This window comes from Gymnoscopelus braueri (assembly GCF_963280865.1).
Source record: "Gymnoscopelus braueri genome assembly, chromosome: 9".
NCBI lineage: Eukaryota > Metazoa > Chordata > Actinopteri > Myctophiformes > Myctophidae > Gymnoscopelus > Gymnoscopelus braueri.
In genome coordinates, this window is record NC_137610.1 from 50,007,133 (window position 1) to 50,026,853 (window position 19,721).

Genomic DNA, 19,721 nt, shown 5'->3' on the forward strand with positions numbered 1-19,721 from the left:
GATTAAAAAAAAAGAACAAACAGAGAATATTAAATGATATGCGGCAGGTAGATATGGCTATTTGATATGTTGTGACGTCTGTCATTGAAAGGCCAAAAAGGTCCACAGTCTACGATACACTCATATTCATTAATCTTTAATCAGCTTGGCGTCCCTATATATATAAAACAGGGCTTTAAGTAAAATGATGAGCTATTTTTACTTTACTGGAGTATTTCCTGTAAACTCCACTACATCTCAGAGGCAAATATTGTACTTCTACTCAAAACAAAGAGTAATTTTGAACAATCCCTTTAAGGCCTGTTAACCAAACACTGTAGAAATGGCGTCAGTGGACTTATGCTTGAGAACATAATGCATTTTGACCCTTGTTTAGCTTCAGGATCCTCTCTGCTGTGTGTGTGTGTGTGTGTGTGTGTGTGTGTGTGTGTGTGTGTGTGTGTGCGTGTGCGTGTGCGTGTGCGTGCGTGTGCGTGTGTGCGCGCGCGAGCGCTCCCCCAGACTGCCGTTAAGCTGCCTCAATGAAGGAGAGTTTTCATTACTGGAGTGACAAGACAATGCCGGATAACATTATGAGTTAGTCTGAAGCCGTCGGCAGATAATAACACCCTTTGGACCTGTGTGTGCGTACGTGTGTGTTGGTGGGCACTGGCTAAGCGTCATCATCACCTTGAGGTCACAAACAATCACAGCAACAGACTTGTATCATTGTATCCATCATTGTATTCTTGGATATTTAAAACAAAGGAGAGGATCAAAGCGGGGAACTGAAGTGACTGTTTGGTTACCTAGAACAGTGGTTCTCAACCAGTGGTCCGGGGACCACCAGTGGTCCTTGTGGGGGTCCCAGGGGGTCCCCAGCAAAAGGTGTTAACACATTTTCACCCCTTTATCCATATTGTATACGTTGGCTATTCAAAATAGCAGATATACAAGCTCACAGCAAGCTTGTACATCTGCTATTTTTGAAGATTTTTGAAAAATCTTGAAAGTGTTTTTTTTTTTTTTTTTTACACAAATCTTCTCTTCTGGGGGTCCCTGGCACAAAACATTTTCAGATGGGGGTCCACGGCCAAATGTATATGTATACAATTTAGGGGTCCTTGGCATGAAAATGGTTGAAAACCACTGACCGGGAACAAATGAAATACAGCAATTAAACTTTCTACTGTACGTCCCACTCATCAAAAAGTTTCTTAAATTTGCACAGAAAATGTACCAAAAAAAAAAGAAGTGTGGAGCCTGTCGGCAGGCACATCACAGGGAGCACCTTGTGGTGAGAGAACCACACTGTTTAACCACTTAAACCCCCAGATGGTTGGGCAAAGTCCCTCAGGGCTGTATGCTAGTGTCTGTTCAGTTTTCTGTCATTGCGGGGAAAGTTTTCCCCACAATACGGATGCTGGGGTTTAAGTGGTTAAAGACTGCAGGCGGGGCACTTTACTAGCTACCCCAGGTGTATCCCATTCCCCCAGGGATTAGCCTAAAACCAGTGGTTCTCAAAGTGGGGTCCAGGGACCCCCAGGGTGATAGTCAAGAACCAAATGGAACCTTACATGGTCTGTAACTCAGAGTTGTGGGGGAGTCCGTGGGCTAATGCATACAAAACTGGGGGGTCCTTGAAATGTAAACGTTTGAGAACCGCTGACCCTAAACATACTGATTGGAAAATACGTCCAATCCATCAGTTTACCCAGCAGTGGGAGGAGCTGTCCGTGGTACTGATGTCGTCTCTCCCTGGACAGGAACTATCCATGGTGCCTCCATGAGGAGTGTGTGTGTGTGTGTGTGTGTGTGTGTGTGTGTGTGTGTGTGTGTGTGTGTGTGTGTGTGTGTGTGTGTGTGTGTGTGTGTGTGTGTGTGTGTGTGTGATGGAGAGTGAGAGAAAGAGAGTATGTATTTGTCTATTATGTGTCCAAGAGTTTGTGCCCTCTGCATATTTTATGTACTGTACATGTTTGGGAAATTGTGTATGTGTACAGTATGCACGTGTGTTTGTTTGCATCTCTCCTAAATGTGTGTATGTAGGCATTCATGTCTTGTATGTACATATGATTGCATTCCAACACATTCTTCCACACCGCACTGCACATGCATGATGCAGTAACAGTCTTTGCCTAAACACAGACAAAACAAACATAACTTTAATAATAATATTCTCAGATAAATGTTTGTGTACATAGTGATTAAGAGGCACATAGTGTGCATGTGTGTTTGCACATAATTCAGTGGACATCTCTCTTCCTTCTTACCTCCGAATGCACAGTATTTCAGTGCTATTTATTTAAAGCACGTTATGCTCTAAATCAGATGTGTAGCAGAGCTTTTACAGACAGGAAACCAAGGGCAAAGAGAGAGGCAAGGCTGGGGGGGGGGGTCGGATTCAAACCCGGGTCGACGCGCTCACTATAAGAGCATATGGTGTGTTCAGTAACCGGCTGAGCTAACAGGCACCCCGTCGATCAACCTTTTTACAGCCTCCTCCCTCCTGTGTGACTTGCGCAGATTATTCCCAAGATGGTGCCCGATTCAGCTGCTTCACACCTGGAGCTTGTTTTTTTGATGGGGGGGCCTGTCATTAGAGGAGGTCCTTGTACACACACTCTATACCAGATGTTTGGCTTGTGTTTAACGAGGCGGTGATGTCACTGGCAAAGGAGGCATTTGACGTCAGTCAGAGTAGAGAGCAGCGATTCATTTCTGCAAAAAGGGACAAAAGATGCAGCTACATGCACTCAATGTCATTCATGTATGCACTCAATGTCATTCACCTGATGCACAAATGAAATCTTGGGACATTCTGAGGCTTGTGACTGCATGACGCATACAGCACAGGAAATAAACTCCATACATTATGTCATTGCTGTCGGGCAGAAACCTTCTATATCTATGTGACTCGGAGAAACTGAAACGTCTCTTTCAACATGATTTTCTTTTTCATTTGCTTCATTTCTTGAAAAGGCCTAGTCAATGAGGAGGAGGGCCATTTACATGTACAATGGCATTGTCTTATTTGTTCATATCTTGTTCATGTACTGTACGGCCATTCTTTTTTTTTAGCCCCTTTTCTCCCCAATTTTGTCCTTATTCCAATTGATTCCTCCGGACACACGTTTCTGTGTTGTCACTGCTGTTGTATCCCACTGATTTACCTACCAGTGAGGAGCCCCCACCGCGAGGACGTAGAGCTTTCGTCCTACTCCCCCACAGCCCGTAGGATTACGTGCGGGGACAAATATCACCCTCCCCGCCCGGCTTCCCTTCCCCTGAAAGATGCCCGCTGATGGGCCATACTTTTCTCATGATTTCTTCTACCAGAGGAGTATTGGAACATTTGAATGATGTCGAGGCAAGGCAGGATACATTCTACATTTGTATTGGTTAATAGCCAGTAACCCAGCATTGTCCCGACAAACAGAGACAAATAACAATAGATTTCAACAACAAAGCAGGTTTGTGCAAGGGCATTGCACAAACAACATTAAGAGCTTCAAGTGCAAAAGAAACATTATCAAAGCACTTAAGAATACAATTGAAAGTAGTTTTTTTCTTGGGGAGTTTGTTCCAGATATGTGGTGAATGAAAAGTGGATGCAAGTGGAGAAGGTCAAAGTAGGAGGAACGATTGATTCCTGCCAAATTTAGAAAGACTTGTCTGTGCATCCTTTGCAGCGATTCACCCGCAGCATGCACCCCTAGCTGAAAAACCTGAAAGCCTCTTTCTTGACCGTGGCCTTGTGAGGGAGAGAGCGTCTTTTGGGGACATTTTGTTGATAATGTAACAATGTCACTAGAAGCAGCTATTGTGGCTCTCGAGGCATTGTATGCGGGAACAAAAGCTACTATGTTTACACTAGAGTTGTTTACGATACCGATACCAGTATCGGAAAAGCTGCCGATACTTCCTAAAATGCTGGTATCGGTGAGTATGCCAGTCTATGCCATTCCCATATTTTATCACATGATGATATGTAATTTACTGTTATCAATTATTTTGTATTTTGAATGCACTACCTATATATATATATATATATATATATATATATATATATATATATATAATTGTATTTATTTATTCCTAGATGAGTGGTTCTCAAACCTTTTAATTTCAAAGGACAAAGACTCGGGAAGGAAAAAAAACTGCATCGGTACATTTCTAGTTTACACTGCTTCTCGGCTTCCATCAGCGCTCACATAGACGTCAGGTTTCATCAGTGTTTACGTATTCAGCCTTCATTCTGCATATCAACGACAAACAGAAAGCCTGAGAGCCTGAACAGCATGGAAGGTGAAATAAACGCCTGATTGATTTTCTGTCCCCATTCCTTCTCCCAGAATCAACACCCTGTAGAATTACACCGAACTTGAGCCACTTTTAACCCTGGTGGCCGTCCCTATTTTAGAAAGACTAAAATATAGTGATCACAACACAAGGCATCAGGATGCAGTATACAGTATAATGGGCATAAGTGGTTAAGAATGAGGATTATACCGTGTATCTGTATCCAAGTAACCCTGTGTGTGTGTGTGTGTGTGTGTGTGTGTGTGTGTGTGTGTGTGTGTGTGTGTGTGTGTGTGTGTGTGTGTGTGTGTGTGTGTGTGTGTGTGTGTGTGTGTGTGTGTGTGTGTGTGTGTGTGTGTGTGTGTGTGTGTGGGCGTGGATACGCATGGTTGTGTTTCTTCTATTTTTAGCAATCGGGGTGCAGATGACCTTGGACTTGCTAGAAAAGAGGTTCTGGGCCATCGCCAAGCAGGTAATCAAAGAACACACACACACACACACACACACACACACAAATACACAACACAGGTCTATGACCCGACATGCTTGAATAGTCTGTGATTTCATGGGTGACTATTCAAATAAAGGCCAGGCATTCGGTATGAGTGAGAAGAATGTCATAATGGATGACACCACAGAGTTGACAGCTAAGGAGGGCATGATCACACATCTGTGTCAGGAGTTTATTTGTTTATTCATGTGGATCCCCATTAGCTGACGCTTTAACGCGTCAGCTAGTCTTCCTGGGGTCCGACCAAGACATTAACATACATAACAACAATAGAAAATATTATGATCACAGTGTATCACAAAAAAAATACAAAAAACAACAACAACAACAAAAACATTTTTACAAAAGTCAAGCATCACATAAGAAGAGATACCAACAGGGATACACCAGTGTTGGAGCCAACACAAGCCAAGGCTGTAGACGCACTAATTTCCCATGTCTTGCATGTTGTGGGCAGTGGCGGTTTTATGGTTTTGCAGTTAGTTTGACTTATTGGAGTGGTTGGCTCACTGAGAGAAAACTACAAGTGAAATGTCAGTCACTGTGCTTCTTTCCTATTGGTTGTTGACGCCTGGTCAAAGTTCACAAATGTTGAATACCTAGCTTCACATGGGTTGGACACGCACCAACGGCGTGTCAGCGCGCCGCAACGGGGAGCTGCTCCCCCCTGTGCTCCTATTGACGTGTACTGTAAGTGAACCAGGAGGCTGACACTTATACGTATATGTGGAGATAGGCGAACGACTCCAATCGGTATCATATGAATGACTTCTTTGTCTATTTTAAGAGGTAAAAAAACCCTCAATGGTGTGAATTGCAAGCTACTGTAGTTCAGGCAGATGCGCTCGAGAGAGAGAGAGAGGTTTACTGTACTTGTACACGAGCACAAATTATGCATCTGTGATGCGTCATGCAGCTGACGAATGTGTTGTCACTGAAGGTTGGGTACAATATGAGCTTCTCTGGCACACCGCCAACCCAGCAGAACCCAGCAGGGGGCTCTATTTCCCCTGTGGCTTCTGTTTCCACTCGTTTTTTGTGATATACCTCCCTCCTCTTAAATGGTTGTCTTCTAATATGCTGAGCAAGGGAGTAATATCTACTGTAGCAGAGCTTGAACAGCAAGATCCAAATGTTCAAACTTTTTGACACTTTTTCAGTGGTGGAAGAAGTGTTCACTTTGTTTTACTTAATTAAAAGTATCAATACTGCAATGTACAAATACTCTGTTACAAGTAAAAGTACGGAATTAAAAATTTACTTGAGTAAAAGTACAAAAGGTATTGGGATCAAAATGTACTTAAAGTACCAAAAGTAGAAAGTACTCATTTTGCAGAAGGTCCCATTTCACAAGTTTTCAAATGCATACATTGTATTAAAATAGCAGATCTACATGTTCACAATGCATCGCATTGCTAGGCATTGTGAGCTTGTATAGATCGGCTATTTTCAAGTGTTCGAAATGTATATAGGGCTGAAGTGGTTCGTTTTCAAATAATTGAAGTAAAAGTATAATATTTGCCTCTGAGATGTAGTGGAGTAGAAGTAAAAGTAAAAGTACTGATAATAGGAAATACTCCAGTAAAAAAAAAAAAACTCAAAATTGTACTTAAGTACAGTAGCTACTTGAGTAATTGTACCTAGTTACTTTACACCACTGCACTATTTACATTATATAAATCATAATACATTATACATTATATACATTTTTCAATTTATTTGTGAGTTATCTGACAGCACAGCAATAACATAATTGTAATTAGGACGATATCCATTCATTATTAAAGTTAAGAAAGGGAGCATTTAAATTGTATAACCACCCAAAAGAAAGCTCCATAACATAGCCCTCAACCATAGAGAAAACACAAACACAAGCACAGCTACCAGACGGAAAAGCCATTGGCCTTAACCAGATTATACGAAACACAAAAAGAAAGCTACCTGACATACTGGAAAGAGTCGAGGCAACCCAAAACCAAAGCAAAATGGAATGCTATTTAGCCCTAAATAGAGAATATACAGTGGCAGAATACTTGAGCTCGGTGAATGACCTTAAACTAAGGAAAGCCGTGACTATATGTAAAGACTCAGTGGACACAGCCTTGCAATAGAGAAAGGCCGCCACAGACAGAGGCCGCTCCCAAGGGAAGACAGAGTACTGCATGCACCCGCTGCACATAAAATGTGGTGGAAACAGAGCTATACTTTCTAACCACGACAAAAAAACTAAACGTATACCTACTGGGAGAAATACAACAATGTGCGAACACAGCAGCAAGATTTGTGAACTGTTGTGATAAAAAGAAGGTTAATCAGCAGCAGTGGTGTAAAGTAACTAAGTAAATTTTCTCAAGTACTGTACTTGAGTAAAATTTAGAGGTATTTGTTTTACTTTACTGGAGTATTTCCAGTTTTCAGTTCTTTTACTTCTACTCCACTACATCTCAGAGGAAAATGATGCACTTTTACTCCACTACAATTATATGAAAACTTTAGTTACTAGTTACTTTGTAGATTTTGATTATTATTACAAAACATACATTACCCACTTCATTCCTATATACATTTCGGCCAGTTGGAAATAGCTGATCTACAAGCTCACAATGCATCGAAAACTTGTGAAATGGGACATTCTGCATAATGAGCACTTTCTACTTTTGGTACTTTAAGTACATTTTGATGCCAAGATACTTTTGGACTTTTACTCAAGTAAATTTTGAATTCCGGACTTTTTCTTGTAACAGAGTATTTCTACATTGTGGTATTGATACTTTTACTTAAGTAAAACATTTGAGTACTTTTACTACCACTGATCATCATCATCATCATCATCATCATCATCATCATCATCACCATCACCTTTATTTAAACTTGGGGAGTACAGTTGAGGGGCAAGCCCTCATTTTCAATGTAACCGAGGTTACAATAATTGACACAATCCAAATCCATTACAGATTGACAAGGAATTTGAATCAGAGTACAATTTAAAAAAACTTAAACAGTACATAAAAACAAGTCAACTAAAACAAAATAACGTAATTAAAACAGGTGCAATCACGGTTAAAAGTGTTAAGGACCATTGCTCTGAACTGACCAATGGCAAGGAGCTCATTTTTAAAGACTTTTGAAGCTTATTCCAGGAAGTTGGGCCGCTGACAGAGAAAGCTGCCTTGCCCAGCTCTGTCCTTATAAAATAAAATAAAAAAGCCAATGGAGCCACCCTAAAAACTACTAACCATTGTGTTTCCTGATCTATCTGTACCAACTGGACCCCTGACATAGACCTACTGCTCATATAAACAGAGCTGCTACCTTTAAACACATTTCAAAATTGGGGAAAATGCTGCTTAATTGTCCCCAAAGTGACCGCAAAAGATTGCTGTTTGTCTCAAAAAAGCTTTATACCCTGTTTATATTACATGTCATGTATATAACGTCACAATGTGACATACTGTAGCTCTGTTTAACACAATACTGTACCCCCTCCAACTGTACATACTTCCCCCATAACAAACTATTTTTCTCTTTCCCGTCTTTTTGCTCACAGCCCGATGATTTTGACGTAAGTAGAACAATCTTCGTAAAAGTATAGTTTTTGAACTGTTGAAATTAACCTACTACGTATCTGCTATCTCAGTGATATTGTCTCATATCTAGGGCCACACCACGACAAATGCACAACACACCAATTAGGTTGGGCCAATTAAAGTATCAGATTATTACAGTAGCTTTGGTGGCTTGATTAGCTGACTGTCACCTTTCTGTAGCTGATTTATGTTTTTTTTTTTTTAAAGACCATATCCATGGAAGGAGCTGCGTATAATCCCACAGGTTTATAATGGGAATTTGTATTCTATAACCAACTTACTGTACTCTATTCTGTCTTTTTGTGTTTATTATTGATTGATTAATAAATAAATAAATAACAAAGCACTCAGCAGCAGGTTACTATTGCTGTGGTCCAGATCTGTAGGTCATAACCATTCATCATGTATTAAGACCAAACATTAACCTCGTCCATTGACTCTCACCGACCCTCTGTATTCATTTCGTACTTATCCTCTGTTTCAACCGAACCCCCTTCTCCCTCTCTCTGTCCACCGCCCCCTTCTCTCCTCCTCTCCCTGCCCACCCCACCCTCCTTCTCTCTTTATCAAATTCAGAAGGAATTAATTTAAGTTCTGTGGTATGTCTAGTCATCATGAGTAAACTTAATCCAAGACTAATGACCTTGTCTGTATCTGTGTCTGTGTCTGTGTCTGTGTCTGTGTCCGTCTCTCTCTCTCTCTCTCTCTCTCTCTCTCTCTCTCTCTCTCTCTCTCTCTCTCTCTCTCTCTCTCTCTCTCTCTCTCTCTCTCTCTCTCTCTCGCTCTCTCTCTCTCTCTCTCTCTGCAGTGCACGACCATCGAAGGTGTCCTGCCCTCTTAGCTGTCAAAGCATGGTAAGCATCTAGCATTCAGCCTCACTTTGGTCTAATTTTCCCACCTGAATGTATATGATGACTTCCTTACAAACGAGACTACATAAATGCACACACTGCATGTAATTCTACTCTATAAAATTCAAGTTGTCTGTTGGCGGAATGAATGTGTCCCAGACAAGGACAAAATGTCCGAGCCCGAAGCCAGCGCAAACCGGCATTGTTAGGCAATGGTTGAAGTCAGAGCAACTGCATAACTATATTCAGTTTGTATATTATTTACTGCAGGGGTCTTCAACAGGGGGTCCCGGGACTCGGGGGGTCCTCAGAGTTACTATAGGGGGGCCGGAAAAACTTTGTGTGATATGAACTTATTTTGTTTTGTATTATAAAATTAACCACTTGAACCCTAGCATCCCTATTCCGGAAATAGCAGATCTAAGCTCACAACGGCTCACGCTGCGAGCCGTTGTGAGCTTGTAGGTCTACTATTTTCGGCAAATATGTTTGGTGTAGAGGGAAAAAGGATCAGACCAAGTACAGAGCCAACGGTCAAGTTTACTAAGTATTGTTTAATGTCTGAAATAAACAAAGAACATTCATTTACACAACGCTGAAGAAAAAGTTTAATCTGCAACACAATTGTACACAATGTAGTGATGGGGGTCCCATCTCTCTCTCTCTCTCTCTCTCTCTCTCTCTCTCTCTCAGCTAAGGGGTCCTTGGCCTGAAAAATGTTGAAGACCCCTGATTTAGTGTGTTCATTAGACATATTATTTACTACGTTCATTTGTCTCCAAGGATCTCAACTGCTTCTTGGTGGACAATAACGGCTTCATCGTGCTGTCCAAAGAAAGGAATCACGTAAGTGTTACAACCTTTGAATGCTTTTTAATACAAATGTTGTCATTTTTGGCTTATTATAAGTAAAAAGCAAGTCTTTCGCACACCTACAAAGGCGACAGGTGCGTAGGAGAAGACCAGACGAGGGCCCCAACGCACGAAAAAAGTCCCACTCACTGTCTTCAAATGCAAGAAAAAGATTTAATGGGAATACAACAACGTTTCGGTCTATTAGACCTTTATTTTTATTTGTATACTTTATTTGTATACATTTAAGCCTATTTAAAAAATTTCACATGTTTGATTGTCCATGATCCATCCTTTTAGTTGGACCTTAAAAGATGTAATGGATGGACACTCTCTTATGTTAGTTAGTGGGTACAGAATATTGTTCCAAATTGCGCTTCCTTGAGCTGAAAAGGAATGTTGTGCAAAGGCTTGCGTCTAGACTGCACCTCACAATCCCCTCTGGTGACGGCCCTTGTACAGATGCCCGATTTTTAGGATGATGCTGGTACCTATGTGATGGTACCTTTTTTTAATGAAATACCGTTATGGCTCTTTTATAAAGCTGTTCTAGGGGCATGAGTGTCGTCACACTTGTGCAAGACCAATTTGTGAAACAGTACTCGATGTGAGAGAAGATCATACAGTGCAAGTACGTCCTGGCAGCTCCAACCGTTAGAAAAGGCCTAATTTGTTTGAACTTTTGCAAGTTAAAGTTGACGGTGTTGGAGACCTTCTTGATGTGACTTTTAAAAGTTAGGGTTGCGTGACCTTCATCAGTGTCACACAAAAGCATCAAAAGTAGCAGATCCACAAGCTCGAAACCGCGACACGTTCTGCGCTTGTAGATCTGCTACTTTTGCTACTTTTTTTATTTGAATCCTGAAAAGCTACAGTTTTGGACATAATTAGGTTTCTACCCGAAGGAGACGGTATGCAGAAGGTTGAATAACTTCGCAAAAAGCAAGTAGAGAGATGGTATAACATGATGTGACACAGTTAATTAACTGGATTGGAATCCAGAATGTTGTTGCAGTCGGTGTTCAGCCTGACGAAGTACAACGGGAGCATGAATTAAGCATTAGTTGTCTGTGTGGTATGTATGTATGCACGCTAATTGGCGGAACAACCAGTGTGGGCGCTGTCATTTTTCCGCTGTAGCGCGAGTGGGTACAGCCCAATCCTCTTAAACAGGGGTCTTCAACAGGGGGTCCGTGACCCCTAGGGGGTCCTCAGAATTACTACAGGGGAGGCCACCAAATCTTTGTGTGATAGGATATATATATTTTTTTACATTTACCACTTGAACCCTGTAAGGGACCAGAGTTGGTCGGCAAGAGAGTCACCAGGAGACTTATGTAATGTTCTTAAAATGACTTTTTTTTGTCTTTTATTTTTCACACTAAAATAAGACGAGACATTAAGTCTAGGCCCTAAACAAAAGAGGACAGACAGTTCTGAACTTACATCAAAACTGAGCTAACCAAAATGAGACATGAGGGGAACATATATAGTGGGTGATCAATCCACTCTTGACACAAAGGGGAAGACAAAGAATAACATTTAAACAGACTACAGTAACTACAAACATAATCCACTACAGCACTAACTCATATTAAATAAAGAAATTACATACAACTAAAATACATTTCTGCACAATTGTAGTAATAGATTTAAACTCATAATAAACCCCTGCCCCTCCCCATATGCACTGGGGACATGGTGCAGTCCAATTATTAATCAGCTCCTTATAAGCACCTGTGAAGCAGCTGGGCCTTTCCATCATAGATATTAGAAACCTAGATACCTCATTGGCCTCTGCAGTTCATTGGGGCGACTTGTATCGCAATACACGGCGGCTCTTCCGTCTTCCGCAGGGAACCTGTCACTCAAAGTGACTACTGGCCAATCACAGCGCTCACAGTGCGTTGACTACTGGCCAATCACAGTGCGTCTTTTCCGGGACTTGTCAGTGCAATGGTTCTCAACCAGTGGTCCGGGAACCACCAGTGGTCATTGAGGGGGTTCCAGGTGGTACCCAGCTAAATGATGGAGAGTTGATAATAACCAAATGGACCCTTATAGATCTTTAAATCTTGAGTATAACATTTCACACTGTCAAGAGTCAAATTGTTAAACATCTGCATTACTTACTAAACAAGTACACAATTAGAGAACGTAAACAATTGTTATTTTGACAACATCTTATCGAACGATAACATATTCTACGTTTTGGGTGTGAGAGGCTAAAGCTTATCAAACGGTGTTCCGTGACTCAAATGCTGAATAAATAATGGACCTTGATATGAAAAAGGACCATGTCTCTTATTTGAATTTCACAAATAGAGTGTGGAGTTTGCCAAGTTCCAACTAACTAGATGCTGCGCACAGCTGTCAGCTGCTGCCTCTCAAAGGGTTAAGAGCTGGGTTACAAAAAGACCCGCCCCCACCTGCCTCTGATTGGCCTACCGAACTTCCGCGTGTGTGACGCACACGGCAGCCCTGCGGAAGCAGGAAGCGCGCCCGAGATACAGACGCTTCAGAGCCGAATGAGGCGTCTACCTTTATATGTCTATGCTTTCCATGGCCAGCCATCTTAACTTCAACACTCCTCAGAACTGATCACTCAACAAAACAAAATAAACTTAAATACAAATTAAATAACTCCTGATAAAACAACTTGGCCGTGACAAAATATAACTTAATGGATGTACACTCCAGTCCATAACTTCATCACCAAACTTGCAATAAACAATGTCATTTAACCAGTTGTGTGTAGTCCTTTAGGTTTGCAGAATGTAGCTTGCTGAAAATAAATATGAACTATATTAATAACCCAAAAAAGACAAGTGTTCACCATGTTTTACCAACTTTGTGTGTCTGCTGGTGTGGCCATCACAAACCCTATAGCATCCCTATTCTGAGGAGAACTTTAGCTAAAAATAGCAGCTCTACAAGCTCACAATGCCTTGCGCTGCGAGGCATTGTGAGCTTGGAGATCTCCTATTTGTGGCAAATAGGTTTGGTGTAGAGGGAAAAAAGCAGACTAAGTAGAGCGTGAAAGGTACATTTCACTAAGTATTGAGGGTTTTAAGTGGTTAAATGTCTCAAAATAAGACATACATAAACATACACTGATGATAGTGCTGTCAAACCAGTCTATGTAGCCGTCTATGAAATCTATGAAAAAGCAACACAATCTGCAACACAATTGTATACAATATGTAGTGGGGGGGGGGGGGGTCTCAGGCCGGGGTCCTTGGCCTGACAAATGTTGAAGACCCCTGCTCGTAAATATACAGTATTTTGCAGTTTGGGGACAGTAGGAAGGTTGATGGGATTACAGGGTATAGCAGCAGGAGAGAGAGAGAGAGAGAGAGAGAGAGAGAGAGAGAGAGAGAGAGAGAGAGAGAGAGAGAGAGAGAGAGAGAGAGAGAGAGAGAGAGAGAGGAGAGAGAGAGAGAGAGAGAGAGAGGAGAGAGAGAGAGAGAGAGAGAGAGAGAGAGAGGGTTCTGGTGCAATTCAGTTCAAGGCCTGCAGGGAAATATATGGTTGTGCTGGTCGTAGCCCCCCCACACCATTCATCATCAGTGGTGTTACTTTTACTCCACTACAATGATTTGATAACTTAAGTTAATAGTTACTTTGTAGATCTTGATTATTATTACAAAATCACTTATATACAGTATACATACTGGCAATTTGAAAATAGCCGATCTAAAAGCTCTGCTATTTTCAAAAGATTTTTATACATTTTACACATTTGAAAACTTGTGAAGTGGGACCTTCTGCATGATGAGTACTTTTACTTTTGGTACTTTGAGTACATTTTGATACCAATACTTTTGTACTTTTACTCAAGTAAATTTTGAATACCTTTACTTGTAACAGAGTATTTTACTTTTTCCACCACTGCGATTCAGTTCAAGGCCTGCAGGGAAATATATGGTTGTGCTGGTCGTAGCCCCCCCACACACACCATTCATCATTATGCTTGGTACAGTTCTTCTACTGTGTTGTACACAAGGCTCTCTGTAGCTCACTGTGACTGTGGTTAATGAAAGTGTGGTAAGACTATATTAAAGGGAGGGATAGCTCACCCATCTATCGATTAGTCACCCCATGGAGACTTGAATTCATGGATAACCACTGTTAAGTGGTTAAATATCCAGCTGATGTATGATTATTATATTTCATGGTACTCGGTAAAGTGTTTGGTGGTGACAGGGTGTCATCATCATACATGGTGACAGACTTGCCTCGCGGAGAGAGTGACAGGAAGATCGATCAAGGATTGTTTGAGCGATATGCTATCATTTGTCACAGCGATGCAGGGGTTCTTTATAATGGCTGATTGTTACAGTACATTGCAATACTCACTCTTTGTTAGGCCTGCTGTCACAATTATTACATAATCGCCTAATCGCAATTATTTGTGATAATCGCAATTATTTTTGCATAATCGTCAAAGTCGTTTCCATGTAAAAAAAAATTAATTCCTTTTTTTTTTCTTTTTTTTTGTATAAATAATGTCAGTCATTTCTTTGTGTATTTAAGTTAATTGTCTTATCTGCCCTGTACAACTTCAAAGCCTGAAAGGCCAAACAATAAATGTAATTTTTATTCATTCGTTCCACTGTTACGATGAAAGCACAATTTTGGGGTGCCCGCTGGCCTAGCGGTCCTACATTGCAGTATTGATACTTTTACTTAAGTACAAAATGGGAGTACTTTTTCCACCACTGGTGACATATGCTGTGTGTCATTCAGAGTGACAGAAGGCCTGGTGGCCCTGCATGGCCACTCACACCACTGGGCTCTCATAAGGTATCATAAACAACATCTGGACAGCTCACATTGTTGCCTCTTATCCCTGCCGGGGCGCATTAGTGAAGACGGGCTGATGCTCCACCTTATCACTATTGTAGTGTGTGTGAGTGTGCGTGCGTGCGTGTGTGCGTGCGTGCGTGCGTGCGTGCGTACGTGTGTGTGTGTGTGTGTGTGTGTGTGTGTGTGCGCGTGTGCGTGTGGGGCATCTTGAAAATGGATTAGGAACGACTAGGCATGTAATGATTTATCGTAAATCTATTACAATCTATTCAAACTGGTGACAATTTAAATCAATTTAATAAAAAATGTATTGCGATGCCAACAGCAGCTAGGGCGCAATCGAGAATTGATACATTTGCTACTGTTTTGAAAAGAGGATTAGAGAAAAACACAGTGTTCTTTTTTTTTATTTAAAAGAAAATACTAGATTTGTGTAAATAAAAATAAAAAAATGGGGTCATTTGTCTGGAAATTTTTAAAATCGTGAAAAATCGTATTGTGAACCTAGTAAAGTGATTGGAATCGTATTGTGAGTTGAGTGAATCTTTACATGCCTAGGAACGCCCATGAGAGTGTAACAAGCGGCTCTCACTAAATGTGTGTTGCTTTCGAGGTGTGAAATCTTTTCCCATAGGGGGATTTTAGATCATATAATAAGACTGTGTAAGCAGGCTGGCAGGAGGCCAGCCCAATGTACAAGCTTGTAGATCTGCCATTTTCTCTATTTAAAACATAAAGTGAAACTTTATAAATTCCCAAAATAGGGATGCCAGGGTTAATGTGGTTAACGTAAAATTTGTGATTTTATCAAACATAAATATCAAACATCATACTTGTCTACATTTCCCAAAAGTAAATGCATGTTATTTAATTGATGCTGACCAGAAGCAGGGATAAAACAAGGATATCAAAAGCAGAGGCATAGATTTTCATCCCCCCCACAGCAAATCCCTCCAGCCAGCACCTCATCTGCACACAAACAAATACAAGCTTGTGCAGAGGACAGTGATTTATCACAACCAACTAGTGATGCTCAGCTCCCCTCTTCACACTGTTCTGAATCTGATATCTGAATCTGATATCTGATATAAGATAGTGATGAGTGGGAGGAGACCCAGTCGAATTTAAACACACTGCAATCACACAAGGCACACAAGGTTACACACGCATGCTGTGTGTAACATTCTTTCAAAGGACACATCTCGGCTGGAATCAGTACAGAGCCATGTTGTAGGTTGCAACCAGAAGGTGTATTTATTCACCATTTAAAATACAAACAGTACAAGAACACCACCTGTAGCTCTTCACCCTCGCAGATCTTATTCAACTGGCAAGTGGCCCACTTGCCAGTTGAATAAGATCTGCGAGGGTGAAGAGTGGCAGCTTTTTATGCCCAGCTGAGCTAATGAGCCAGCCTGGACTATACCATTAAAAAGGGGTGCACTCTAAATCTAGCATATCTCTGCTGTCCGACAGCAACCAGCTAACTCCAAAATGTTTAGGAGGTTTTGTTCATCATTGATAAGAACAACTGAATGGACCTCCAAGCTCACAATGAGGTTTGAGGTCAAAAGGGGGTGGAGCCTGGAGTCAGCTAAACCAGCTAACTCCACCCCCCTTTGGTGAACTTAGCTGGTTTAGCAGAAAGTTTGAGGATCCAATGGATTTAGCTGGTTTTGTCAGAAGCACTTTTTAATACTTTTCATTGGTTCAATAATTTTTTAATCAACACACAGACGTAAAGGGTGTTCAATGGCCCTGATTTATGGAAAAAAATGCAAAAGCGGAAAAATTGAGTTGGTTCCCGCCGGACAGCGACGATATCATAAATAGAGCATACAATGAATACATAAATACACATACAATCTCCAAATAAACACACCATAAATATGTAAATACCCGTAACCCCCACAAGTATATTAAAACTCACTGAACGACAAAATACTCTTTCCTCACTATTACAACAAACATAAACAACTATAAAACACATCAGAAACCCCCCTCTGCCATTCTGACTTGGTCCAGCCCAATTATACTGGACAGAATAGCTCAACTTGAACAGTAACTGTTAAGATTCCAATCGTCACTCAACATTACATATCTTACACTTCTAAACATATTGCACTTAAGTCTATTGCACTCATTCCTACTCTACAGATTGCATTGCTCTGCCCATCCTGATTACCACTAGACATTTATGTCCCCAGGTGGAACTAATTAGCTGAGTGGCCTGCTCAACATGACAGGAAACACAATTCAAAATGTTTGGTTAAAAATGTATTCAATCAACAATAAAATCAGGAGTGTGCAAAATACAACTGTGCAAATTAATACCCAAAGTGCCCATATGCTGTGCAAATAATTATAATTATAAATATTGTTCAAATACTACGGGTTAAATTACATGTGCAAACATAGTAACAGAGGTCCTCTCTGTTACAGGCTTTGTTGTTGCTTTTGCATTATACTGTAGGTTAGCAGCCATCAGCCTGACTGTAAGAGTCTCGGCACATAAGGGCAGATTAACATGGCCCATTAAGAGCCCTATAATACAAGGGATTATGTCAGAGCCCACCAACATGCTCATTAACTCCTATATATGTTAAAGTGCTTCAGCTGGCGGACGCAGCGTCCCGTTGATCCATCAACGTCTACATTTCAAGCATTCAGCTGATGCTCTTATCCACAGTGAAGCAAGTACGGTAACGTATGTAAGGATCCCCTCGAAAACGAGATGATACATCTCAAGGGGTTATCCTTTCGATAAAGGTACTACTGTATATAAGTAAGCTAATAAACTTTCTTTTCATGTAGGACAGTGGTTCTCAAACATTTTCATGTCAAGGACCCCACATTGATAGCTACAGTATTATTACGCAGAACCCCTTATTTGAACATATATTGTGCCAGGGACCCTCCTAAGAGAAGATTTGTGAAGATTGTCGAAATCTTCTGTCGAAGATCTACATGCTCGCAACGCATAAATCGGCTATTTTTTAACAGCCAAAATAGGTGCTTAGAGGAGTTGTTCACCCCAAAAAATGTACTTATTTTCTATCAATCACACTCTCCATGAAGCGTTGAATTAATGGAGATAGTTTAGTTTTTGTCGCAGTCCTAAGCCAATAATTTGACAAATAGTAAACAAGTAATATTTTGGGTGAACTACTCCTTTAAATGTTTAAACTCAGTTTGCTGGGGACCCTCAGGAACGCCCTCAAGGACCCCTGGGGGGACCCCACTTTGAGAACCACTGATGTACAGTAGGACACAGCATTATAATTCCGTATAGGGATGGAACCTGAAAGCTCCTGTCTGTAGGACAGCCCCCATCCAGCCTGCTTACACAGTAGAATCCTCAGTGTTAATTTATCAATTTGTATCTTTGACAAGTGTACAAATGTAAACAAATGGGCCTTTGCAGGTCCATTTGGTTACATTTGTACACTGTCAAGTGTTAAAGTAAAGGTGCTGTTAGGTGATTTTCTTGGGTTAAAACAAAAAGGTTTTTGTTGAAAAGGTTCAAGCTCTATCTATATTATTACAGTAATCATTCAGTGTCAGCTATAGAGTGTTTGTTCAGTAAATACAAAGGGTCTCCTCGTCTCTCCAGCTCTTTAATAAACAAAAAATACATTTTCAGGTAATACTTTTACTTTGATTGATGCCAATACTTGTTTTTAATACAGCCCTTTTTACTTGAAACGTGAATATTAGTTCCACCACTGCCTCTTGGAGAAGTATAAAACATATTAGAAGAAGGAACATTAGTGGAGGTACTTCTGTGTCTTTCTGGCAGCGGGCATACAAAGTTTGGCACTGATCACAGTTGCCAGATTTTGGGAGAGAAATAAGCAACCAGGTCTATGAAAACAAGCCCAAAAGAAGCGACTATAGGCCACATGAGCACTTTAAACCTATACATACATTGGCTATTTGAAAATAGCAGCTCTACATGCTCACAACGCATTGTGAGCATGTAGCGCTGCTATTTTAAGAATGTGACAAATGTGGAATATTTTTGAAACATTTTAACAAGACAAAGGGACGGGGGTGCCCCTGGCTCAAAATATTTTCAGATGGGGGCTGTGGACAAATACATATTAATCTGGGGGTCCTTTGACATGAAAATATTTGAGAACCACTGGTTTAAACAACGTTAGGAAGCAAATCCAAATAAGCAAAGTTACACTTTAGAAACAAGCCACAAAAAAAACCCGCAACCCGCAACTACCGATATTTACAAGCAACTTTACAGAAAAATAAGCCCAAAGTCGCTTATAATAAGCAGACATGGCAACCCTGGCGCTGATCAGTCGAGCAGTTTGTGAGATTAGTTCCAGACACACACACACACACACACACACACACACACACACACACACACACACACACACACACACACACACACACACACACTCAGACACGCTCAGACACTCGCCACGCCATAAAAATGCAGCAGTTCGCATGGAGACGGAATCGCTGCCATTTTAAATTTTCATTGTGCTTTCCAACAATAATACAGCAAATCTTCTTGTAGAAACTCCCTATGGGAGAAGTCCAAACTATTTGTCATTGGGCGAATGGGCGTTGAAAAGCACCCACCAGAGAGAGGTGCATGGTAACATGATGAATGTCCTCCCCATAGGCCGGCCGAGGGGTCAGGCAGTCCTTGGTCACTAAAGCCACCACCAGTGCTGACTGTCTGCAAACGTGTCGTGGTTTTTTGGTGCTTTGCACCAAATGAATTGTGGACTAAAAAGTAAGAGGATAGGATAGCTCATGGAGTTGTTGTCGAAGGCAGTGGTGGAAAGTAACTAAGTACATTTA

General features: G+C 41.0%; 2 protein-coding genes across 2 annotated transcripts in view; one reads left to right on the forward strand and one right to left on the reverse strand.

Moving 5' to 3' along the window:
• Nucleotides 1–2,280, reverse strand: part of LOC308092498 (leucine-rich repeat-containing protein 52-like) — a 33,303-nt gene extending 31,023 nt beyond the window's left edge. The window contains exon 1 of the mRNA XM_080438422.1: nucleotides 2,253–2,280. The gene's annotated coding sequence lies outside the window, so the exon portion shown is untranslated. The remainder of the gene's footprint in view (nucleotides 1–2,252) is intronic.
• LOC308092362 (voltage-dependent calcium channel subunit alpha-2/delta-4-like) overlaps nucleotides 1–19,721 on the forward strand; it is a gene marked incomplete at its 5' end in the record, with an annotated part of 128,620 nt that overhangs the window by 93,893 nt on the left and 15,006 nt on the right. The window contains 5 exon segments of the mRNA XM_080438213.1: nucleotides 4,692–4,753; nucleotides 8,340–8,354; nucleotides 9,188–9,208; nucleotides 9,210–9,233; nucleotides 10,014–10,076. Of these exon segments, the coding sequence (XP_080294339.1) occupies nucleotides 4,692–4,753; nucleotides 8,340–8,354; nucleotides 9,188–9,208; nucleotides 9,210–9,233; nucleotides 10,014–10,076 (185 nt within the window).